This window comes from Anser brachyrhynchus (genome assembly GCF_964034855.1).
Source record: "Anser brachyrhynchus genome assembly, chromosome: 2".
In the NCBI taxonomy this organism is placed as follows: Eukaryota; Metazoa; Chordata; class Aves; order Anseriformes; family Anatidae; genus Anser; species Anser brachyrhynchus.
Genome location: NC_137695.1, coordinates 117167531 through 117190840, shown reverse-complemented (window position 1 = coordinate 117190840; position 23310 = coordinate 117167531). Strand labels below are relative to the sequence as shown.

The following is a 23310-nucleotide window of genomic DNA, read 5'->3' as shown; positions in this document are numbered from 1 at the left end:
TCACCTCTCCTGGTGCTGTACCTGGAAAATTCCAGCACACCTTTCAGCTAGAGAAGGGAGGGAGCGACAAGCTGTAAAGCCAGAGCTGCTCATGACTCACTTCCTCTCCGAACCTTCAAGTAAAGGCGACACTGTAGGTATCTCATACCATGCTTCTATATGGGATCACCTGTTACGAAGTTATGTCATTCACAAACGGATTATTCTGAGGTTCTGCCACGAGATGAAAAGCAAACAAGTAGAAGGCAATATAAACTCGATGAACCATGAACCTGATGTACTTTCTCTGTGTAACATATGGATCTGAGCTCGCTTTTCCTCGTTTCCTCACCCCGGGACACCCTCGCTCTCTCTCCAAAGCCTAGTCTCAAGTCCTGTTTCCTCTTTCCTTCTGTTACCCCTTCTGCCTCTTGATTCCCACCCCCCTGTTCCAGGAAGGATCGAGCTATCTGACACCTGTAGGTGCACAATCGCAGCCAGCTCACAGACACAGAGGACTTTCCCCAGTCACCCATCTAGGGCCCGTTCCACCACCTGTGACCCCGTCCATGCCCTGACAGCACCTTGCAGCCGGGCTGTAAGTAACACAAGCAGGACGACGGACCCGGTTTCACCCTCAGACCCTTCTGCACACGCGTCTCAGCCCAGCACGCAGCCCACGCAGTCAGTCCCACAGGAGATGGCAAGGCTAACGGGCTGCCTGCCTGCACGGCCCACTGAAGCTGCTTCCACCATTTCAGTGCAAACCTGGAAAGCTACATCAGTTAGTAGCTGACCCAGCATCCCTCACCCACCCGCTGAAAAAGACAACATTTTTGCCTACTTACAGATTCTCCGGTAACACACCCAAGGCACGCATCAAGGAGAGGATCCATGTCACTGGCCAGGCCTTCCAACGTCAGCAACATATCTTATATGTGAAAGTTGCACTGAGGATTTCTTGCCTGAACTACTACATACTGCAAGCTACTATTACCACTACAAAAATAAACTGCTAACCAAATAAATCTGCTAGCCAATGAGACAATAGCTTCCTACACAAGTTTTATTAGGTCCCTGCTTAGTATGACAGAAAATCCTTTCAGAAGTCGTCGTCTTTGAAAACGTCTTTCACAGAGTCCTGCTTGTGACTTAAAATAGTATTAGCTCCAGTACTATAGTGGTTTACCCTTAATGCCCTAAGGATAGAAAAAATAAATAATGGGAGAGAAACTATGTCCTTGATGTTCTGTGGTTATATTTTTTGATTCTCAAAATGCCATTCTCCAAGTAACTGTATCTTAAAGTACACAAAAATCTAGAAAGGCCTGAAAAATACAATTCTTATACTATTTTCATTTACCTCTGTGTAACACGTATACTAAGAACAAATTCATGTACACAAAAAAAAGTTGACGAGGACAAAGTAGGGGATGGGACGACTTAAAGAATCGATGATTTAAAAGCTCCCTGCAAACACGTAACAATCATTTGACAGGACCAAACAAATGAAAATCTTCACAGAACAAGAGAAGCCACAGTGGATATAACTATTCCTAATCTGCTGTTTTTATGATGGTCATACTGCAGAATGAAGAGGACAACTGAAGAAGTATCAGATAAAGTGAATTCTGAGTTAGATGAAGTATAGGAAGGGAAGGCATTCAAATAAGAAATATGCAGATGGCTGATGACACAAGTGACAGGGAATCCATATCAAGACAGGTAAGTTTCCAACGACATGCCTTGACTTGATGGGCTACTTTTAAAGATCCCTTGGGAAGACACAGAAAGACTTTAAGACGTATTTAACGAAGACATATTGGCATTCACACTGTACGTGTTCAGCGTCCGAGCAGCTCCCTGCCCGCTCCCCTCCAAGCACAGCCAGAACCACTACCTCGTGCTGGAGACGGGGGAAGGTTTTCAGAGAGGGGAGCTCCTCAGCAGACTTGTGTTTACAGAGGAGTTTACTGGGTTGTCAGGGAGAGAAAAAAACAGCAATCCCCACACACCATCATTTGAACACACACAATTAAATTTGTCACAAAATTACAGATTAGTTCTCCGCCGAACGCTGAAAGCCTGCCCCAGTACCCTTCCCTCTCTCCAAATGGGGCTTGGCAAGGAGTCCCGAGATACTGTTAAGTCTGAAAGTTTGCTCGAGAACCAGATCCACAGGTTGGAGAAGTTTTCTCGAGCCGCTCCCAGCTGGCCAGTGGGCAAACCGCAGGGAGACTGCCAGCGTCTCCAAGGAGGGCAAAGTTGACGGGAGGATGTGACACACTCACCGCAATCACGCAGGCTCCTGGTCTTAACAACATGCAGCGTGCCTTATAACCTCTAAGCAAATGCACCAGATCATTAGCTCAAAGGGGACGAGATTCATTTTTTTTTATTGTATTCTTAATGCGAATATTCAGTAAGATCGTTTCTTCTAATACTCTTCAAGACTATGAACGGGATTTAAACAACAACAAAAAGAGTTGGGATCTCCTACATTTTAAAGATAAAGCCCTCTTATTTTGTAGCTGGACATGGAAGCCAGCAAGGCCTGTGCACCACTGCCCTTCTAAACCACCTCACCTGGAACATGAAGCACTTCAGTTTAAGTCCTGGAATATTTTCGTTTGTGGTTCAGAGAATCTGAAGTGACTGGATGCAGTTTGCTGCGCCAGGACCAAAGGCAGGGTAACACATTCCTTGATTTCAGCCCATACTGTTTGAATTAAAAACTTTCAATTGCACCACGCTATTTATGTTTTTATTTAGTGCACAAGAGAAAATCCTACCTAGCCACCAGTAACTTTAATGGCACGGCCCCATTTTCAAAGTACAGTTGAGTCCCGAGCCACGAATGCTTCTCAAACCATCTTTAACTACATAGGTACAAAAGTAACCACAGCAGCTAGCTGCATACCTGTCAGGTAAGAAAAAACTAGGCTAGAGGAATATTTTATTTTCTTAAATAACGCCATTTATCAACTTGAAAGAAAGGAGATTAGACTAATGGGTCACTCCTTAAAAACAAGTGTAAACAGGGCTCAGATACTCAAGACCAGCAATTCCTTTTAGCTCCGTTAGCATGTCAGTTTGTTCATTTGAGAGTTGGGCCATTTGATAATACAGCCAAGCGTACGTACTGGACACGTCAGTAATGCTGCACAGCCTGACAGCCTAACACATTTGCCTATTTCTCCTCCCCCCATTTTTCAGCATAGTTCAGATACTCGTTTATGGGGTCAGCGAAAAGAATCTAGGACAGATCGGTAACAGCAGGGAGACGTAAGTGCAGAAGCAGCACAGAGACACGACTTCAGAGGAACAGGAAGCCCAGCATCACCTGAGATACAGTCACGTCCATGGGCGAGTGAAAACAGGGTAACGTCAGATCTGAACGAGGCTAGCACTGCTTTGGGGCTTCTGGAATATCAAAAGGCAAAAGCATTTTAATTCTATTATTCTTCTATAACACTTGATCTGTCAGTCCTCATAACACTTTGGGCTGGAAATGCCCAAATGCTTCTTACAAGATGAAAAGCACAGCAAATAGGTAAAAGGAAAAGGCATCTAGCCATCTCTGGGGGAACGGCAGAATTTACGTGACCTGTGGTTACGACAAACGCAGACAGAGGCAGACAAATTACACTGATCTGACTGCACATATTGAACTCGGGAACTTTCAATTTATTAAATCTAAGTTACTACCATTTCCCATGAAGGAGATGGTGTCCATTGCCAGCTAAACATAGGGACACATTTCTAGATACTTGCTTTTATTTTTCCTAAACGCAGCTTCGGGCTGGGGGGGTTGTTTTGTTTTTCAGAAGCTAGTGCAGGTTGGCTTATTTTTCTAAGGAAACAAGCAAACAGACACTTCTCATCCTGACAACATTTCAATCACAGCAACAGTGTAATAGAAATGATCAGGCCTCTGGATTCTGTACGGAGTTTCAGAGTGGTAACAAATCTGTTACCACACCTTTAAATAAAATTTCAGCTCCATTTCTTCACTCAATTTCATTCCCATTTTTGTTAATTCCTTTATGTCTGAACCTATCACCTTCACTTTTGCCTTATGCTTTTATTTCATTAGCATGCTTTCGTTTGTTCTTTAAGGGTTTTACCAAGTTCTGATTTTCCACAGTATCATTTTTTCTCCTTACTGCAGCACTACATAGTTAGGCACATAAAACCAAAACAAAGAAATTCCTTCCTAACTTTTTCCAGCATTGTGTGTTTATATTTCTTCACATGCAATTAGCCTAATTCTATCTAGCAAAAATTAAAGCCTTATTCTTTTTTAAAAACTGAATACATTGAGATTAAAGTGTGCCAGAGAGACTGAGGCAGCAGGTATATGAGTGAAACTGAAACTTCATAAGTAACCTATCAGATCCACTCTGCATTTTAGATATAAACAGCAAACCAGAACTTCCTTTTGCTTTAATCCCATAAACACTGGCATAACGCCACATAAGATAATATGCTAACCAGACTCTGGAAGCTGAGGACTTAAATGCACAATAAAGCTGCAATTAAAAAATTGTGGAGCTCAAGGAAAAGAAAAAAAGAAAGAACAGCAAGAACGAATCAGGCCATAGCCTTGCTGAAATCAGCATCCCACCTGGGACAGTAGCTATATGAGATGCATACAGAGAAGAGTAAGTACAAAGCAAGTGAACATTTCTTCCCTGATACGCTCTTCCGGAGTGAAATGACTTGCAACTCCAGAGCTTCCTAAGGTAGCCTCATTTCACCTAGCTCAGTGTGTTTTTTTTAATTTATTTTTATTTTATTTTATTTAAACCAGAAAACTGTCTAATCACTTTTTAAACCGAAGTCTGCAGATGACTGGTAACATTGTACATCTTAATCCTTTATGTCAGTAAAGAAAGAAATCAGAAGGACCCACAGGTAGGTCACCAGCCATAGGTTTCAGATCGTTTCAGTTTCATTCTCGTGTATTACTGCTGCAACACCTAAAAAAGCCTCAGGAAAGTTACAGAGTATTATGCTAAAAAAAAAAAAAAAAGGACAAATAAGTTGCAACCACTGTGCAAGGACTTGCCTCCTAAAAAGCCTGAGCAACAAAGTGCTTAAGAAAAAGTTATAGTGACAGAGGGAAAAAAACAACCAACCAAACAAAAAACACTGCAAGGTGCTTTTCTTCCAGCTAAACTCTACAATACTATTAACACTTGGGTATCTCCTTTAGAAGGACATTTATTTCATCCATTCCAGTTTAGGGAAACATGCGAGCTGCATTATCTTCTTTCTTCTCTTTAAAACTGGAGCACAGTTCTGCTAAGAAGCAGATGAATTTTTATGATCAGCTGGCTGCAAAGCTCATAAAAATTAAATCCATTTGCTGTTCTTCCATTTGAAATACACATGGCAACAAAGCAACAAAAATTAGCATTCAGCGTCCTCTTAAATCATCCCTCCCTGCTCAAAATGTGAAAATAAACCACCACACATCACCAGTAGTCTAACTTTTTCTGTTTTGCCATGACGACATGGATTATGACTGTGTCAGGGCTGACTGATTGTCTACATTATTACTTCTGACTGTTCAGAGCATCTGGAGCATGCAAGACAGATAGAAAACTTCCACCACCACTTTCCAAAATGCTTACAGATTAATTGATGGCAATTAAGTAACAGCTGAGTAGCATTAAAAAACACCCAAGCAATTCATGGGCAGAGAATTTTTTTTTGCCTCTTCACAAGCAAATTTTGGAAGCCATGATCCATAAGCAACTCCTGCATTAAACCACAACTTAAACACACAGAAATGCCAACCTGAGATCATTCAAGGCAGTTGCTGCGTTATAAGTATATCAAAAAGTGATGCGGAGTGCTTTAAAATAATACAGTATGACAGATGCTTTTTTAAATCTGTCATTCGTCTTTAGTAAGTGACTTGCACAGCACAAGCGTGGCATAAAAGTTATGCTACCTGCAAATACTATGTAAAATCATGATTTAGTTTTCCCTTCCATTATTTCTCCAATTATTTCTTCCATTTAGCTTCCCACACAATGGCCTGTGCTATGACAATGTTACCCTAAACATTTCTAAATACTCAGCACACACAAAGGGAACAGAGGAGATATGCAATATTTTTCACTTAGACTCATACAAAAGTGATGAATCAACTCATCTTCATCAGTGAAAGCGATGCTTCCTTCGCTGTTTTAAGACATTGAATAAAGCAAAACAGACATTTTGCCAGACCTAAGTTTCTCTTCTGAGCTCATCAGATTTAAGGAGCCATCAATACTTGGGGGAACCATATATCTAAAATTGCAAAGCCACGTAAGAAAGGAATCTTCTGCCCTGTTCTGACACCCACTTAACAACTTTTTCCATCCACAGCTCCTGTGGTTAATACCAAGTTTTTAACTATAAAACGTTCTTACAGAAAAGTAATCACAGAACCTTTTAAATCACAAGTGATATAAACCACGAGTCAAAAATAACATATGCTACAAATCTAGTTCTACTGTTCACACATGAAAAAAATGTGGAAAACGAACCTCAAGTGCATCTAAAGGTTAAAAAGTAGATGGGAATAATCAGTCATACTTTTTTTCCTTCCAGATTTGTTTCTTGTAAAAACATTGCTTTTGTTTTTGTTTAAGCTGACAATCTTATAATCTGCCATTCAGCTCACTTTTTAAAGCATGAGAATGCCAGTTTTAAGCCCCATTTTATTTCCTCGTCCTAAGTCTGTACTAATGCCCTAACCCTTTGAAAGGTCTACATATATTTTGATATTTTTCAATTTAACCTTCCCCCCCCCAAACTACGTAGGAGAGCAAATACATCTTTCTTCCCTTTTTTCTCCCCTCCTCCTCCAATAACTACAGGCTGAGGCTGACGACAAAGTGCCTTCCCTAGTGCGAAGGGCTGCCTTGACCCTTTTTATATCAGTACATAAAGGCCATACAAAAACTCTTACATCCTCTCAGCACAGAAGTATCTTACATTATAAGAATGATCCCGGCGAGTCCTGTAAAGGCAGAATGCAGTAACTAAAGGTCGCTGCTGGCAAAGCTTCCCTGTATACAGTTATATAATGCGGTTTTACAAGCAGCTCTGTAATGCTGTTATGTTACTGCCCGTAATATTGTTAATTCTCTTCTTTGTACATGTCTGCAAAGAATAATAGGGTGGTATGAAATGCAGTTCTTTTTCTACAGCCTTCACAAGTAAGAGGCCTTTTTTCGGACTGTCAAATATATAATGCATTATTAGATTGGGGTATCCCTCTCCCCAGATGGTTGGAGACTGAACTTCAATTGATTCAGAAAGGGACTGAGTGAAGTACTGAAGGATAAATCTCTCAATGTCTATCACAACCTTAATAATCTCGGTCAGAAAGCGCATAAACTGCACTAGAGAACCTCTTTTTCTCACTGCACAATACTTAATATAGACACAAATTTCTCCCCATACCTTTATAATTCAAACCCTAGATAGATAAACCCTCAATATAACCCCCTAGCTAGATAAAACCCTCAAACCCTGTGTCACCAGTTTATGAATAACACAGGTTTATTATTTTAGAGAATTATGCACCTCTTTCCAAATTTATTTCATGCCATTATACAATCACACATTCACATGCATGCTCCAAAAATTATCCTGCTTACCCCAGAAAGAAAAGTTCAGTATTGGGGATTTATACTATTTTTCTTATACTGCTACTTAAATTGCTCTCATTCCAAAAGATCCGAGAGTGCTTCATATCCTAATATCCTAGGCAAATCACTTTATTTCTGGAACATACCAGATTCACAATGCAACTCAGCAACACTTCTTTCAATTTCACGATGCTCAAACGTACTTCAACAAATACATGTTTGAAAGTGAAAACCTTAGCACTTTTCCAATTAATCATAAAAATAAGAGATTTCAATTGGAGGGAAAGGAAAAAGCTCTTTACCTTTGCATTTCTCCCTCATTCAAGTAAGTTAAAAAAAATAAAAATAAAAATTAGAGACTGTGAAGCCTGCCACCAGCTCACTCCAGGGAAGCTAAATGCCTCTCTAGGCAAGACTGGCTACAGCCCTATAGCCATCACCTGTGCTGTCTCAAAGGCTCCTTTCCAACCCCATGTCTGTTTAGAAAGCTTTATAAAAAAACGTGAGGTGAGCATAAGCTAGACTACATGGAAAAAAAGACTGCCAGATGGGGCAGCAGGTGACAGAACTAGAGCTGCTAAGAGTACCAACTGCATTGCATCACAAGAAGGTTCATTTGCAGCATCACCTGTCGGTATGCTGACTTCTCAACTGCTCCACAGAGGAAGAACCAAGTATGGCAAAGGAAAGAGGACAAAATCCACACACATTGAGAAGCCCACAGCATACAAACATGGGAGTGGCTGTACAGGAATCTAACAGGGATAGTTCTAGCCCACTATACTTTGTTTCTGACAATGATTTATGTCAGATATTTAGGGGAGAGTTTGGAACAGGGCAAGCATGTGGCAAAACTGCCACAGAGCAGTCTCCCTTACTCCAGTTTATGGCTTCAACTATAGGCAGTATCTCTGTTTAATCCTTAATAGGTTTTTCTTTCAGGAATTTGTCCAATTAGTTTCAAACCCATGTAATCTTTTGGCATCCACATCACCCTGTGGCAGGGAGCTTTGCAGCTCTATCGCATATGGTGGGATGAATAATCTCCTTTGAAATGCTGACTCGACCTGCTAGTTTCACCTGATGTCTCTTAGCTCTATACAGTAGCTTGTCACTTCATTTACAACTTCTATTTATTTGTGATTCACAGGTTTCTTTTATGCCCTCTCCACAGGGATTTCCTTCAGGCTGAGGGTTTCTATTATACCAAATTTCTTCTCATGCAGAAAACACTCCATGTATCTGATCACTACTAACAACTCTCTCTGAACCTTTCCCACTTCCACTATTTCTTTTTTTGTGAGTGGGAAAAGTACTACTACCCACAAATACAGTGGATGTGGAAAGTTAATGGATTTTTTTTTAAGTTGCAATTTATTTTTTTAAAGCATATTTTCAGAATATCTAAGCTCCAGCAGAAACCTCACCCCTCTTCACCCGTGACTACTTTATATGAAGCCATTCTACCCATCGTGTTCACCTTCACATACAGACAGCTCCGGTCTGTTTCTTTCACTTAGCTCCTCTGGTTCCTTTTCCATGCACACGAAGGGGTCTGCAGAACACCAAGTCATTTCCTCTCAGAGAAACTTCTCAGCTGCCCCAACGGGGATTCATACAAAGGGAGATCAGAGCTCTTGTCCACTGATTCAGTGGGGAGAAAGATACACGTACAGTCATATACATGTAGAGAAATAAGAAAAATCACGCGCATAACACTGGAGGCTGCAACAACAGCACCGCGCTGGCAAAGCGCCTGACGCGAGGAGCTGCTGCAGCTACCCTTTTTGAAGAGTGGCTACCAGGTGAGAATATTTGGTGACACAGAACTAAATGGTTGTATTAGGCAAGAGAGAACGGGTGAACTGAGACTGAGCAGTGACCAGGTCAGGGTGAATGGGGACAAGCGAATGAAATAGTGACCGAGATGGGAAGAGAAGACTGAGTGGGTGGAGAATGACTGGGACTGAGTCAAAAAAACATGCCCCCGTGTTGGGACTGAGCAGTGAACAGAGCATGAGGTGCGGCATCTTTTTCGTGTGTTCAAAAAAGTGTGGATAAAAAGGCTGGGCTGAAGTTGTAAGTAGCAGGAGAGATGCTTTATGAAGTAACACCTTCCAGAGGGACTGAGGACAGACAAAGACACAACCATCAGGCAGTCAGGGCTGCTGCCCTAGCCTGAAGGCAAAGTGACATGTTAAAGACACAAAGTGTGGGAGCAGGGTTACATGCAGCTGGCACATCTGTGGTGAGTGCGCTAACAGATTCTTGCAGAGTAGGCAAAGCCTTCTCTAATATTTCAGAAATTTGGAGTTCCAGCCCAACTCCACAGGGCTTCCCCACAGAAAGGGTTAATCAGCCACCAGGGTTATTAGTCTGGAATGCAAGTGTCCTGATAACAAAAGAATGGCAGATCTGAACTGTCATCTACAGATGATTCAGACGTTTGTCTAGAAACTGTTTATCACAAAGCAAGAGCAACAGAACATGACACAGACCCTGCCAAACTGGCTACGAGAGGCAGGACTTCACTCCACCCCAGTACCACCTCGTTGTGCCCGGGAAAGCCAGACTCCCCCCACCCACAAGTTCCTACTTCCAACTTTCTTAAGCTTTATCATAAGCATTCTCAGTTTTAATCCATTTGTTCTGATCTCATTTACTCCTTTCTTATCTATCTAACACACTTCCACGTTGTGGTGGGAGCCAGCAACAAACGTCCTGTTCCTCCATACCATACCACAAAACTGCATTCCTTCCAATCCAAAGATACAGTAGCATGAACTAAAAACAAAAACAAAACACACAAAAAACACAAAACACAAAGAACCCCCCACATAGCTGCCTTCTTCCATGCAAGATAAGAACAAAGACAGATATACAAGACCTTCATCCATTAAAGCGAGGCAGAAACGCTGAAAAGCTGTGGAGGCTTTTTAATCTTTTTAATAACCACTCAGCTCCTAAACTTTGGTCTTCCTGTGCTTTCCAAGGTATTCCAAATTTAGGTCCAGATCTCCGAAATTCCGTAGATTTTTACCAGTAACCCTTACTACAACAGGAATAGTCCTGTTTTTGTGAAAAGAAACTTGAAGTGATGTCTAAAATGAAGGGATAATTGGATGAATTTGGTACACATCATGCTTGGCTTATTCTACCAGTAACTGGATGTCCTTAGACATGTAACATCTTATTTTTACTTAATAGCCATTCTATAGATAGCATTGCACATGCTTTTATTGTTTTAGACAGACGCACACATGTCTTTCCTGTATTGCTGTGACAACCTGCTAGACCAGCAAGGTTCAGCCTGGGAACAGACACAGCCTGCAACAGCTCAGGGTACCTTAAATGGACAAGAAATGTTTTTTCCACCATTGGATGCAACAAACATGCCTGGTGATAAAAGAGCATTTTACTTTCTCGGATGTATTCGGTCCTTCATCTGACGCAATGATTTGGCACAACGGGTGACAGAAACAGCTACGGGACCACTATAAAATTATTTTTAAAACAACGTAACGACCCACGAGACAGATTAAAACAGGAATTGTTAAACGAACTCTAAAATCTTTTAGACATAAAGTTCAGTTTGCAGTACACAGACCCCTTTGTGTGGATGGAAACAAGATTGAAGCCATTAGCCGATGTTTCTGGCTCCTCTGTTTTGGTTTCTTTCCAGAGCCACAGTATTTAGAAAGTATATTTATCAGAACAAACAGCTAAGATTGAGCCTATGTATTCCACTTTTTTTTTCCTTCCACCACTTGCCTCAAAAAGGATTTCAAACAAATTCCAACTAATCTCTCCTCCAATCTGGCCTGAGGAGTCCCAAGACACATTGTTAGGAATTAGTTTGGAAGGCAGATTTAGACAAAACAAAACCCAGCAGCTTTCTCACCGTCCTCGTGATTCTTTGCAGAGTGCAGAACTATTAGCAAATGGTCCGTAATGGTGAGGGGAGAGCCTTGTCAGAGGTGGGGAACAAGACAAAGGCCTTTGATTTCTTACCAATGTTGTTAACTCTCCTGGCTTTAGCCTTTCCCTGCTTCCAGAGGACAGCGCTGCGGTCCCAGAGGTGCATGCTCCACCCTCTCCTGTAGCCTCTTCTGGTGTACGGCTACAGAAGGGGGACACGTGAGACCCTCTTTCTTTGCTTCACCTCTCGAGACCAAGGTCTGGGCAAAGCATACACCTCCTTGCTTCTCCCTAGGACTCGTGAAGCCCCTCTGCAACATTCTGGAGAGAGTCACGCTGCTGAGAGGTGCCAGGCCTGAGAAAACCCAGATCCCTCCCGTGGAATGCAGCCACAGGAAAACCACCACGGGCCACTGCGGTCTTGTTTAAAAAAAAAGAAAAAAGCGAATGTGGGGAAGAGGGGGATGAAGAGGGGAAGACAGCAGAGAGGGGGGCACTCGATCCGTGTAGGCAGAGATAGCAACGCTGTCAGCTGCGCTTAAAGCTGTTGCTCTCCAGAGCTGTGCAAGAAAGACCAGGCGGTCCAGCTGAAGCCTGAACTTAAACAAAGCGGAGGAGCTGGATTAGCGCACACGAACAGCCCGGAGTTTGAAACAACATAAAAACACGGCCTTGGAATGGCAGCACAAGGCAGCAGGGTCTAAAGCCTGTTTATGTCACTGCGGTAAGTCCTGCAATTCATCAGATTTGGTACACCCAGGATGTGGTAGTCGGGACTCTTTTATATTTAGTTAATAAAACACACAGGGAATTTCACAAACTAAGCTCAAAGAAGCCCTGCTACCTCAGGGACACTCTGGATCACATGCAAGATGATACAAACACACATGCAAGCACACAAAAGCATATACGACAACTGCGGTGAAAAGCTTCCTGCAAAACGGGCACCATGGCCCTACAACACCCCCACAGGGCAGAGAAGGCACCGAGGGTCCGGTCACTCACAGGACTGCCTGCACCACTGCCAAGGAAGGTAACGAGACAATTCAGCTAAACTGAGATTTGAACTGCTACCTCTTGGACTACAAAGAAAAGTCTTCCCAAAATACTTTAAACCATTAAAGCAAGGAACATCTGAACCGGTCAGGTATTAGCTTAAGTAATACCTCTGATCCTGATTTAAAATTAATGGGGTCTTGGTGTTATGACTGAAGTCTTAAGTCTCCGGTTAAGCAGATAGCCACAGCTCACCCAGAAACGTGCAATTTTCTCTTCTGATAATCTGAGCAAATCACTGGAACAGAATGCTGAGAGGGGAGCCATTAGCCGTGACTATGAAAAAAGTTTTGAGGTTTCCTTTCTGGATAAGGAGGTGCAGCGGTATGCCTGTAGCAGAAAGCGGCTGGCACACAACTTCAGTTTTGTTCAGTAGTCCGTGCATAAATCACTCCACCTCACCAATGTGAATACAAACGGCATTTGTTCCTGGACTGCTACTGACTTGCAGTCTTGACTAATAGGTCTCGCTAAAAGGTCCACCTGAAGAGTCCTGCTAGAAGACACCAGTTCTACCCAGAAAAGCAAGGTTCACTTTTTTGAGGGGAGACAGGGCAGAGGCAGGCAGAGAAGGAAGAAGGACATGGCCCAGACTGGTTGTGCAAATGCCATTCTTAAGAGTTTTCCAAGATTGCACCAGATAAAGCGCTAAGCAACCTTGTCTGACCTTGCACCTCAGCCTGCTTTGAGCAGCTTGCATCAGAGACATCCTGAGTCCATTCCAGCCCGAGTTATCCCATGAAGCACACTTTCAGAAACAGTAAGCTCGTGCATGTTCTCATGTATATTCCAGCAAGCTCCCTTTGGTAATGGGCTGACAAAAGTAATTGTTTGCAACAACATGGTCGTACCAGCATCCTTTATCAGCGCTAAGTCATCAGTCTGACAGGATGACACAAATTCCATCTGCCATAATAATGATTCCTTACCTTGAGATAACCTATTTTCAGTTCTGTTACACAACAATAGTTCTAGACTCCACTCTAATTACCAAGCCAATGATAGTTCTAATTACCATTGTAATGCATCAAGAGAGCAGGACATAAAAGCAGGGCCTACATATTAGCGAAATCTTGGCCATGCATGACTCTTCTATTCATTCTTAAAAGGATCTCTTCAAAATATCATTGCGTGTTGAATCCCCCTTTTACCACCACAGAAAGTCTTTAAAAATAATAATAATAATATTAAGACAGCAATAAATCAACATACTAAGCAACAGATTGGACCCTATTTTGGCAGATGAGAAAGCCTCAGATATAACACAAATCAACATGTATCCACACATTGGAAAAAAATCTCAAATTTGTTCCCTTCGCTCTCAGAAAACCTGAAAATTAACTTTTGCACAACACTACACAAACATCCCATCAAATCTCCCATTATCAGTGCACGCAGACTGCAACAAGGAAGAGTGACAGCACAGTGGTGATTCATCGAACAAAGTTTTGAAACAAATGCAGCGATTCTCTCCAGCTGCCTATGATCATACAGCAAGACACTTTGGGGTTATTACCATTCAATCTGTATTTAAAGGAAACAACTTCTTCATCATGTGGCTTTGATACATTTTCAGCCACATCAGACACCAAGATTAGCAGGCAAGCTTATTAGTGTGTTCTGCAACAAAGAGTATCTGCAGTAACAAGTTAAACTTTATTAATGCTGCATAGCAAGTACAGAAGGATGCCCAACATACTTTAACTACATAAAGGGCAAAACCCTCTCCTTCACACCATTCTGGGATAACTCTCTCTTGCCTCGCATATTTGACATTGGAAGTAGGGTGATGGTTGGACCAGATGATCTTGGAGGTCTTTTCCAAGCATAATGATTCTATATAAAGTAAGCACCATAAGAAACTAAGAAGTAGATACAACACACAGGACAAAAAAGAAAAAATGCTCTGAGACACAGAAATTATATACTCTGTATCACTAAAAGTAGTCCAGCATTTAAGTTAAAGAGAATGTTTTAAGGAGGGATTCAAGCGTGGAAGGTGATGCCACTCAGCACACAGGGACAGAGAAAGTTCCCATTGGGGGAGGTAGTATGGCAGGAGACATGAGCCTACAACAGCACTAGCACATCGTAGTGTCCCTCGGGTCAGTATTTTGACCAACACTACACTTAACATCTTCATTGGTGACACGGCAGTGGGATCGAGTGCACCCTCAGCACGTTTGCTGATGAGACCAAGCTGCGTGGTGCAGTCGACGTGCCGGAGGGCAGGGATGCCATCCAGAGTGTCCTGAACAGGCTGGAGACATGGGCCTGTGCGAACCTCATGAGGTTCAACAAGGCCAAGTGCAAGGTCCTGCACCTGGGCTGGGGCAATCCCAAGCACAAATACAGGCTAGGCAGAGAATGGATTGAGAGCAGCCCTAAGGAAAAGAACCTGGGTAATGAGAAGCTCAGCGTGAGCCAGCAATGTGTGCCTGCAGCCCAGAAAGGCAATCCTATCCAGGGCTGCATCTAAAGAGGCATGACCAGAAGGTCAAGGGAGGTGATTCTCCCTCTCTGCTCTTGTGAGGCCCCACCTGGAGTGCTGCCTTCAGCTCTGGGGCCCCCAGCACAAGAAGGATGTGGACCTATTAGAGCAAGTCCAGAGGAGGGCCATGAAGATGATCGGAGGGCTGGAGCACCTCTCCTATGAGAACAGGTTGAGAGAGCTGGGGTTGTTCAGCCTGGAGAAGAGAAGGCTCTGGGGAGACCTTACAGCAGCCTTCCAGCGCCTAAAGGGCGCCTACAGGAAAGCTGGGGAGGGACTCTTGGTCAGGGAGGGGAGTGATAGGACAAGAAGTAATGGATTTAAACTAAAGAAAGGGGAGATTTAGATTAGATGTTAGGAGGAAATTCTTCACTCAGAGGGTGGTGAGGCACTGGCACAGGCTGCCCAGAGAAGCTGTGGATGCCCCATCCCTGGAGGTGCTCAAGGCCAGGCTGGATGGGGCTCTGGGCAACCTGGTCTGGTGGGAGGTGTCCCTGCCCATGGCAGGGGGTTGGGACTGGGGGATCTTCAAGGTCCCTTCTCACTCAAACCATTTAATGAATCTACGAGATCTTATATAATCCCCAACATTAAAATATTTATAAATCATATATAATTCATAGATTAGTAATTCTCACAAAATATGGATCTTCAGCACATAAGACAAGGCCTCTGCACAAGTCAGGGAAAAAGTAGTCATTACCAATGCACAAAATTGTGTTAGAACAATTCTGAGGTGATTAGCTGGTGCTCTTTTGGAAAACACAGATGCTGAAAAATAAACATTAATGGTTGATCTTTATTCAGAGCACCACAGTCCCCAAGAAAAAGGGCAACTGGGCATCCTTCACAGGTAACAGAGCAGAGAAACACTCAGAGTAAAATCTTCCGGGATCAGGTCTTGCCAGATCTTTGTTCTTTATCACCTTAAGTAAAAGGTGATGCATGAGAAATTTCATCCTTTAACGAGATACAAAGGAAAGCAAAGCATGACCATGTCATTTTTTTCATAGACTTTTTCCCCACGTCCAATAATTCTGGAGTGAACCAAAATTAGCTAACAGCTGCTCACCACAAGACGAGACTAAACTTGCCTTCCTCATTACCCTCTGTCAAGTAGCTTTACAAGTCAGAGGCAGCTAGCTGATAAGAAAGACGCTGCACAGTGACTTAAGATGGAACACAAACTGAAATGGGACTGTAGTTTTACACCTGACACAAAAACAAGAGTTTTACCCTCATACAGAAACAATACATCAAGTCTTTCTACGTAGTTAATTGAATAGAAGAAATTTTCAAATTAGATCTACTGGTATATTAGGGAAAAAAACAGCTATGAAGTTATTCATTTCCCAGTAGAAACCAATCATGCTCTTACCATGGGTAAATACTACAATAAAGATATTTGGCAGCAATCCTAAACCTCTAGAACCTCTTGGTATTTGGCATATTTTGAAGTGGGGTAAAATAAATTTCATGGTCTTTTGATTATCCACACACTCCATTAGGTTCCAGAGATTTAGTAAATACCACAAAAATGATGATATATCAACATTTGGCTCTTTTTCCTTTCCCCACCATGAACTAGGCCACAAAATTAAGAGGCCTTTTTGAAGAATACTCATACAGCAAATGATCTCCTATAGCGAACACTTCTTTTGTGTTCTCTCTTGGAATCCTCTCAAACAGCTCGCCTGCAATGTTTCCTAGGAAAATAGCATATCTGAAGTAAAGCAAAACAAAGAATGCAAATGACACAGTGATCGCCGGGGCTTTAACCTCCTGCATACACCAAATTCCCAGAATAAAGTTTACTGGTAAGGCTGACCACCCATGGAAATTCCCACAGCGTGGCACTCCGACCAGGAAAGAGAAACCTGAAAAGGGATCCTGAGATTCCCAATTTACCCCCAGATTTTGTAGTAGCATAGCTTATTCTGGTTAAGGTTAAAATCTGCTGATTTCAGTATTGTTGCATTGAAATGAACCCACTCCTGGGCACCATTTACTATTACTGAAGCGTCTCATAGCATTCACCCAACTTTCCATCTACAGTGGAGTAAATCATGCCGGTATAACAGAAGAGGGACTTTTATGGCTTGCATAAATCCCAGGTCTGTTTTCCCAGGTTTACATGGACTGGACGTTCTCTTCTAACACTGCTGCCCAAGACTTGTGCTACTTTAAATCAATTCTTCAAGAACCTGAAAAAATACTCGATTAACCCATGGTGAACTCTGAGCGATGGATGCTAAATCGCTGCTCCCATCCACATGAGACAGCCGAACGCCAGGTCACACGTGTCAACACGGCAGCACGCTGTACCACGGGATGTCCAGCTCCACTTAGTTGCTTCCACCCTCTGCCTGCAACCAGAAGATGTCCTCCGAAAGGCAGCAGGACCCTGCTATTTGACTGCTTAGGTGGGGAAGCTGCAGACGGCTCTCAGCCTGCAGGCAGAGCTCCCCTCCAGCCGCGCTGAGGAAGCCTCTCTGCCTAGATAAATGGAAATAACCCCGCCAGGCTGCCCGCTGCCCGGGGAGCAGGGAGCGGCTCGCAGCCCGGCCTCTGGTGCCCTCTGCCGGCACCCGGTGGGTGTCGCTCGGCCACCCTCGTGGAGCCAAGGCCGGCCCCGCACCCGGCGGCACCTTCCCCTGCTGCCTGCGCTGACCCACGCCTCTCTCCTCTCATCAGGCGCCTCTCAGAAAGGTCAGGCTGGAAGCCGGCCGCTACCCTCACCTCAAAGGGTGGAAGAGCACAGCCAGAGCCTTCCTCAGCCTTCCCCCAGCCCAGCGATGTCAGCCCCTTCGGCCTGCCCTCGCAACCCCCTGCGTGCCGGCCCCAGCCAGCCCGCTCTGCTGGCCTCCCCTCACGTCCCGCCGGGAGAGGTTACGTGTTGACTTCGCCTAGGATGGTGTCAAATCTCAAGTCTTCTAGTACAAGTCGTTTCTTTATAACAAATTAAATAAAGGTTAAAAACTTCTGCCATTTATTCTATAATTGATACAGCACGGCTTCCTTACGAATTAACAGCTGTATTTTCTAGAGTTAAAAAACAAAACGGTACACCTCTCTAACGGAAATACTACCGGACCTTAGCTGACAGGATTCAATATTTGTTTCTGCCCCTTCCCTGAGCTCTCCAATCCTCATCACTGAAAAAGCAAGTCCTGTATTAGCCCCTTGCCACATCCCAGCTCTGACAATATGCTCTATTCACAATACTTGCATCTTATACAGCCAAGGTATCAAAGTACTCCAAAGAAATAGGTAGTTGTCTTACCCACATTACAGGAAATCTGGACATTAACTTTCTAAAGGCAGCGCCCCTTAGACAGGGGCTATAAAGAATCCAGATCAAATTTCTGGTAAGAAACCTACCCACTTGGTCACCTTTTTTGTGTGCACACTGAAATGCAATAAATTCCATTTAAATGTAATAAACTTCTTTACTCAGAGAGTGACTGAACACAAGAACAGGTTGCTCAGAGAGATTGTAGAGCCTCCATCTTTGGGAGATGCTTGAAACCCAGCCAGACAACCCTGAGCAACCTGCTCTATCAGACCCAGCTTTGAGAAGAGGGCTTGAACTGGATGATCTCCAGAGGTGCCTTCCCGCTTCAGTAATCCTGTGACTCAGTGGCCACACTACCAATTTCTAGGTGTGGGACACTGTTGGTACAGCAGTCAGAGAAAATACCTTGACATTCCTGTGAATGTCACTATACACTACATAGCTATAGTAGAATCTTTATTTATTTTTAAAAAGCCAAACATTTTCTTACCTTATAGAGCTCATCATTCTCCTCTTTGACAGAGGGAGAATTAAGATTTGTGCAGGAGTCTGAGTCCGATATCTCCACTGAGCTGTCATCTTTTTCTGATCCATCAAGTTTATCTGTAGAATCACTATCTTTCTCCCAGTCAATGAACTCTGGTTCGTCTAAAGAAAATTTGCAAAAATATTTTTTCTTATTCATCCATATATTATTCATGAATACAAATTTAAACAAAGTAAAATATTAATCATCCCTAACTTGGAAAAAATGCAATGCTATTTTGTTGTATATGTTCAACTGGTCTTTATACTGAACTATTTTGTGATCCTACACCTCATACTAAAACCTGAACCCTACTAGCAGACAACAGAAGCTTCCATGAAGATAAAAAAAAATCCAAAAATTTTCCAGGGTACTGACCCATAAGGAGGCAATATTTTTAACTACTTAGGTAAGTAGTTAGTTTAGTTATTATTAATTTTCCTCAGTTTTAGTTATGTGGGGTTTTTTGGTGGTAGTGGTGGTTTGTGTTTGCTGTTGTTCAGTTGCATTAGATTTCCCAAGTTTACTTGCTTGGAATTAACTGTTTTAAGCAAACATGTCAGACCGTGACCTTAAAGAGCTAAAAAGCCAGTGTAAGTGAACATCTGCTATGATGTAGTAAACCCCAGAGCAGAAATGAAAAAGCTGGTTGAAATGGTAACCTCCTAAAACACCATGGCTAAATATAAAACCTGCAAACCAAACCTCTAAGCACATCACACAGAAGATTGTTTAGGATAAATTAATAGAAACAAACAAAAGAAAACCTTGGTGTCCCTGTCTGTATAATGTCTCAAAATAAAAATTAACATATGCATGATATATTTGTTGTTAGTAAACCGGGCATTATAAGGGGTGCAAGGGACAAGTGAAAGACAATGCTATTAATGGCAGGTTTGAAAGATTCCTGGTGACCATTAGATTACAGTCTAGAAAATGAACAGCCTTTCCATTCAAAAAGAAGGAAAAAAGTTACTAGGAATTAGAACAGATGACCATCAGATATCAGTGACGGCATAAAATCCACGACAGAAATAAGGATGAAAGAAGTAGGGATACTGAGTATTTTAAACCAAAGGAATGTGCATAGCCAGAGCTACACACACAAAAGTCAGTCAGTTAAATCCTTTGCTCATCTCCGTGGTCTGTGAACACTTTGCCAGATAACCAGGATCTGAAGTTTGTCCGTAATGCTGAAGATCTAGCTGAAGTAGTCACAATGAAAATACTTAACAAGTTCTAATGCAATATCTTAATTTATACAATAGATCACACAAGTAAAGATTTTTGTCTTCAGCTGCACTTTTAACCTATTTCTCCTCATCAACCCCTGCTCTGTGAAACAGAAAGTAGGCCCTAGGAACAAAAGTCATGGTTGCTTGCACAATACAGCTAACAGAGAAAACAAGGAATACTGTGTACTGAAATGAAAACTCATGCCACAAAAAATGATGCTATCTGCAGCTGCAAAGCCTACCACAGCTATTCAGTAAATGCAGACAGCAATATCACTAGAAGAACAGAAAGGGCAGAGGAAGATATTTACAAGCCAGTATGGATATCACAGCACAGAAAAAGAAATGGAACAAACTATAAAATATTGAAAAAAAGCTGACATGCTTTACTCCGGGTATAAACCGTTCAGCCATGCTCCTTCACTCTAAAGTTTAATTTTTTTTTAATACATAATTTATAGTAAGAGGTTATGCTATACTCAGATGAAATTGATGAAAAACCCTCCAAATGATCTAATCCCATTTTGGTTAAATCATGTCATTTTGCCAGAATGACCTCAAGGTATTTTCATTACAGCACTTGAAGTTGTCAGAAGGTTCCTTGACAAATCTGCTTGCGTTTGAACTTACCTTCATCACTTCTGTCCTCTAACAATAAATCATGTCTCCTTTGTGACTTCTCTATTTTCTCACTGAGACTTTTTTTGCTGTGTAACCTTGGAATCAATGTTTTATTTTCATTATCTGAAAAATCACTGCCACTAGAGGTCCATATTATGCCTTCGGCCTCCTTAGAGCTTTCAGCAGCAGATCCTATTAAAGAGAATTGCAAAGTTTTAGATTGTTACAGAAATGTAATATTGTTAAATTTAAAATCCTTAAAAATTAAGCTATATTCTTCTTGAATTGGAAAAAAAATTATCAGTTCTGTCACCAAGTATCAGCAACCAATACTAGAACTTACATTTGTTTCCTATACGTACATGCATTAATTTCATTTTGATTCTCCAGGATAAATGCTACCACTTTCTTTTGTGCGAAGAGGCTATCAATCAGTCCTTCAGCACAGTGAGAACAAGTAATGATTGTCTCTGTGTCCTCTACACACAGACCTAATCCTCCCACATATGGTCTTTTAAAACTGTAAATGGTTTAAATAAAGACTGTCCTCAGATTCTGGGTATGGATTTCTCTCACTTTATACAATGAATAACAAATGAATAAAAGTATGCCATCAGTAGAGATAACTTGCCAGTTTTGTCCTGAGAGAAAAAAAAAAGTTTCAGGAATAACAAAAAAATAGCTATTCAATTTAAATTTCTTATTTCAAAAACACAAGATACCTTGCTTTCATTATTAAAAATTGTGGAGGAAAGAGAAAAGGATTAATGCTTAGTAGCTGAGCATTCAGAATTAGTAATCATAATAAAGCAGCAGTTTCTACTTCTATCACAGCTTTTTAGGCAGATGAGAATTTAGACAATTATTGGGGATTTGAAACTAGACAGGGGGTGCAAAAAAAAATCATCTGCATCTCCTCCTGCAACATGAACACACGGAGGTTCTTTTCAAAAGTCTGGAAAAGCATGATTTTGAACCCCAAAAGGTAGACAAAAGGTTCCCAGTATTTTAACCCTAAGAGGCAGCTCTACTGCTGCTGGAGCAACTAGAAGCAAAGACTGAAGAAGACACTGCCCTCTCTTTCCTTTCTTCTGGACTCAAAAAGTGAAAGAATTGGAGACAGTCAATAAGTCCTCCTCCTCTTTATTATGCCTAGAGTTCTTTTTTTCCAATCACAATATTGAACAGATACAGGTATATGTAGAAAACTCTCAACGTATGTCAACAAAATTCTGTTTTACCATCTATTGCTTATACTTACAAAATACATACTTTTTTCATACCTGCTTGTCTGTCTCTAAGCAGAAGAGGATTATTTCACCCTCTATCTAGACAGCTATGGGTTGTTTTTCATTCCATTCTCTTAAAAATGTGAAGAATTTAAATATCCTGTCCCTGCTAGAACCCACACTATATACAGCATTAGTGATACTCCCCAATCTGTTCAAGTGCAACAGCTAAAGTTCCTGTACTTTTGCAGAACTGGCACTCTAGGTAAAGAGAAGAGTCCAATCACAACAGCATCAAGATTGTCTCTCTTACCAAAATTAGGTTCTAATTACAATAACAGAAGAAGAAAATAAACGGTATTTTAAGCCAACTTCTACTTTTACAAAGGGCAAAAAAAGTCAAAATCTTTCACAATGCTAAGCGTGAAATAGCTGTAACATACATACCTGCTGCATTTTCAGCAGTTGCTAACAGTGGTCCAAGTTGCTTCTTGGTCTTGGATTTATTATCAGTAGGTCTTACTGACTAGAGAGAGAGAGATTTAATCACCAAGAAATACATTAAGGACAATTTTAACACGTAATATACTCAGAACTGTTGTTATACACCCACCACAACTTAACAGAACAACTTCAGACATTTTTTTTTTGTATCCTACTACACTGCAATACCTTGAGAACACTAAAATGAAAGCTCAATTTTCATTGTTTTGGAAAATATAAACTTACTGTGAGTACAACAGGAATTACTTCTAACCTTGCAAAGAATAAAAGCCACTGTTTTCAGAACTAAAATGTCAAAAGTGGGCAGGAAGCATAATAAAGCACGTGCCCTACTCAAGGGTTACAGAAAGAAGCATTCAGTGGTCCTGTCTCTGATTTTATTAAATCCCACAAGCTACGCAACACTGACTGCTCAGTACCAGAAAAACAAATCAGTTGAAGATTACTTTCAGTACGCAGCACTTTCTCACTCATAGCTGGCTGAACATCTCAATTCATGACCAAGAAGACCAAACGCAGAAAAAAAAAAGCTTAATTTGATTTATCATTCAAAGCAGAATTTGCAAGGTCATCAAAAAGCAGAATTTCCTACAGTGAATTCATTGTTGCAAATATACTCCTTAGATCTAACAAAAATTCTTCCAATGCAAGCTATTGTCTTTTTTTTTTTTTTTTAAATAAGATGCAGTTCCCCATCCCAAATGGGAAGGACACAAGAGTAATTTAAGTGTAATATTGAACTTATCCAATTCATAAGCACTATCTAGAACATAACACGTTAACATATGCTCTGAGAACTCACTA

At 41.7% G+C, this 23310-nt stretch overlaps 1 protein-coding gene across 2 annotated transcripts in view; it reads right to left on the bottom strand.

Annotated features, from left to right (window-relative positions):
• The window catches only part of SPIDR (scaffold protein involved in DNA repair), a 203988-nt gene that overhangs the window by 172969 nt on the left and 7709 nt on the right, over positions 1–23310 (bottom strand). For both annotated transcript variants that reach the window (XR_013947887.1, XM_080583611.1), the window contains exons 3-5: positions 22450–22528; positions 20783–20965; positions 18882–19039 (exon numbers count right to left, since the gene is read on the bottom strand). Coding sequence is in view for 1 of the 2 variants with exons in the window: in XM_080583611.1 (XP_080439737.1) it covers positions 18882–19039; positions 20783–20965; positions 22450–22528 (420 nt within the window). In the remaining variant the exon portion in view is untranslated. The remainder of the gene's footprint in view (positions 1–18881; positions 19040–20782; positions 20966–22449; positions 22529–23310) is intronic.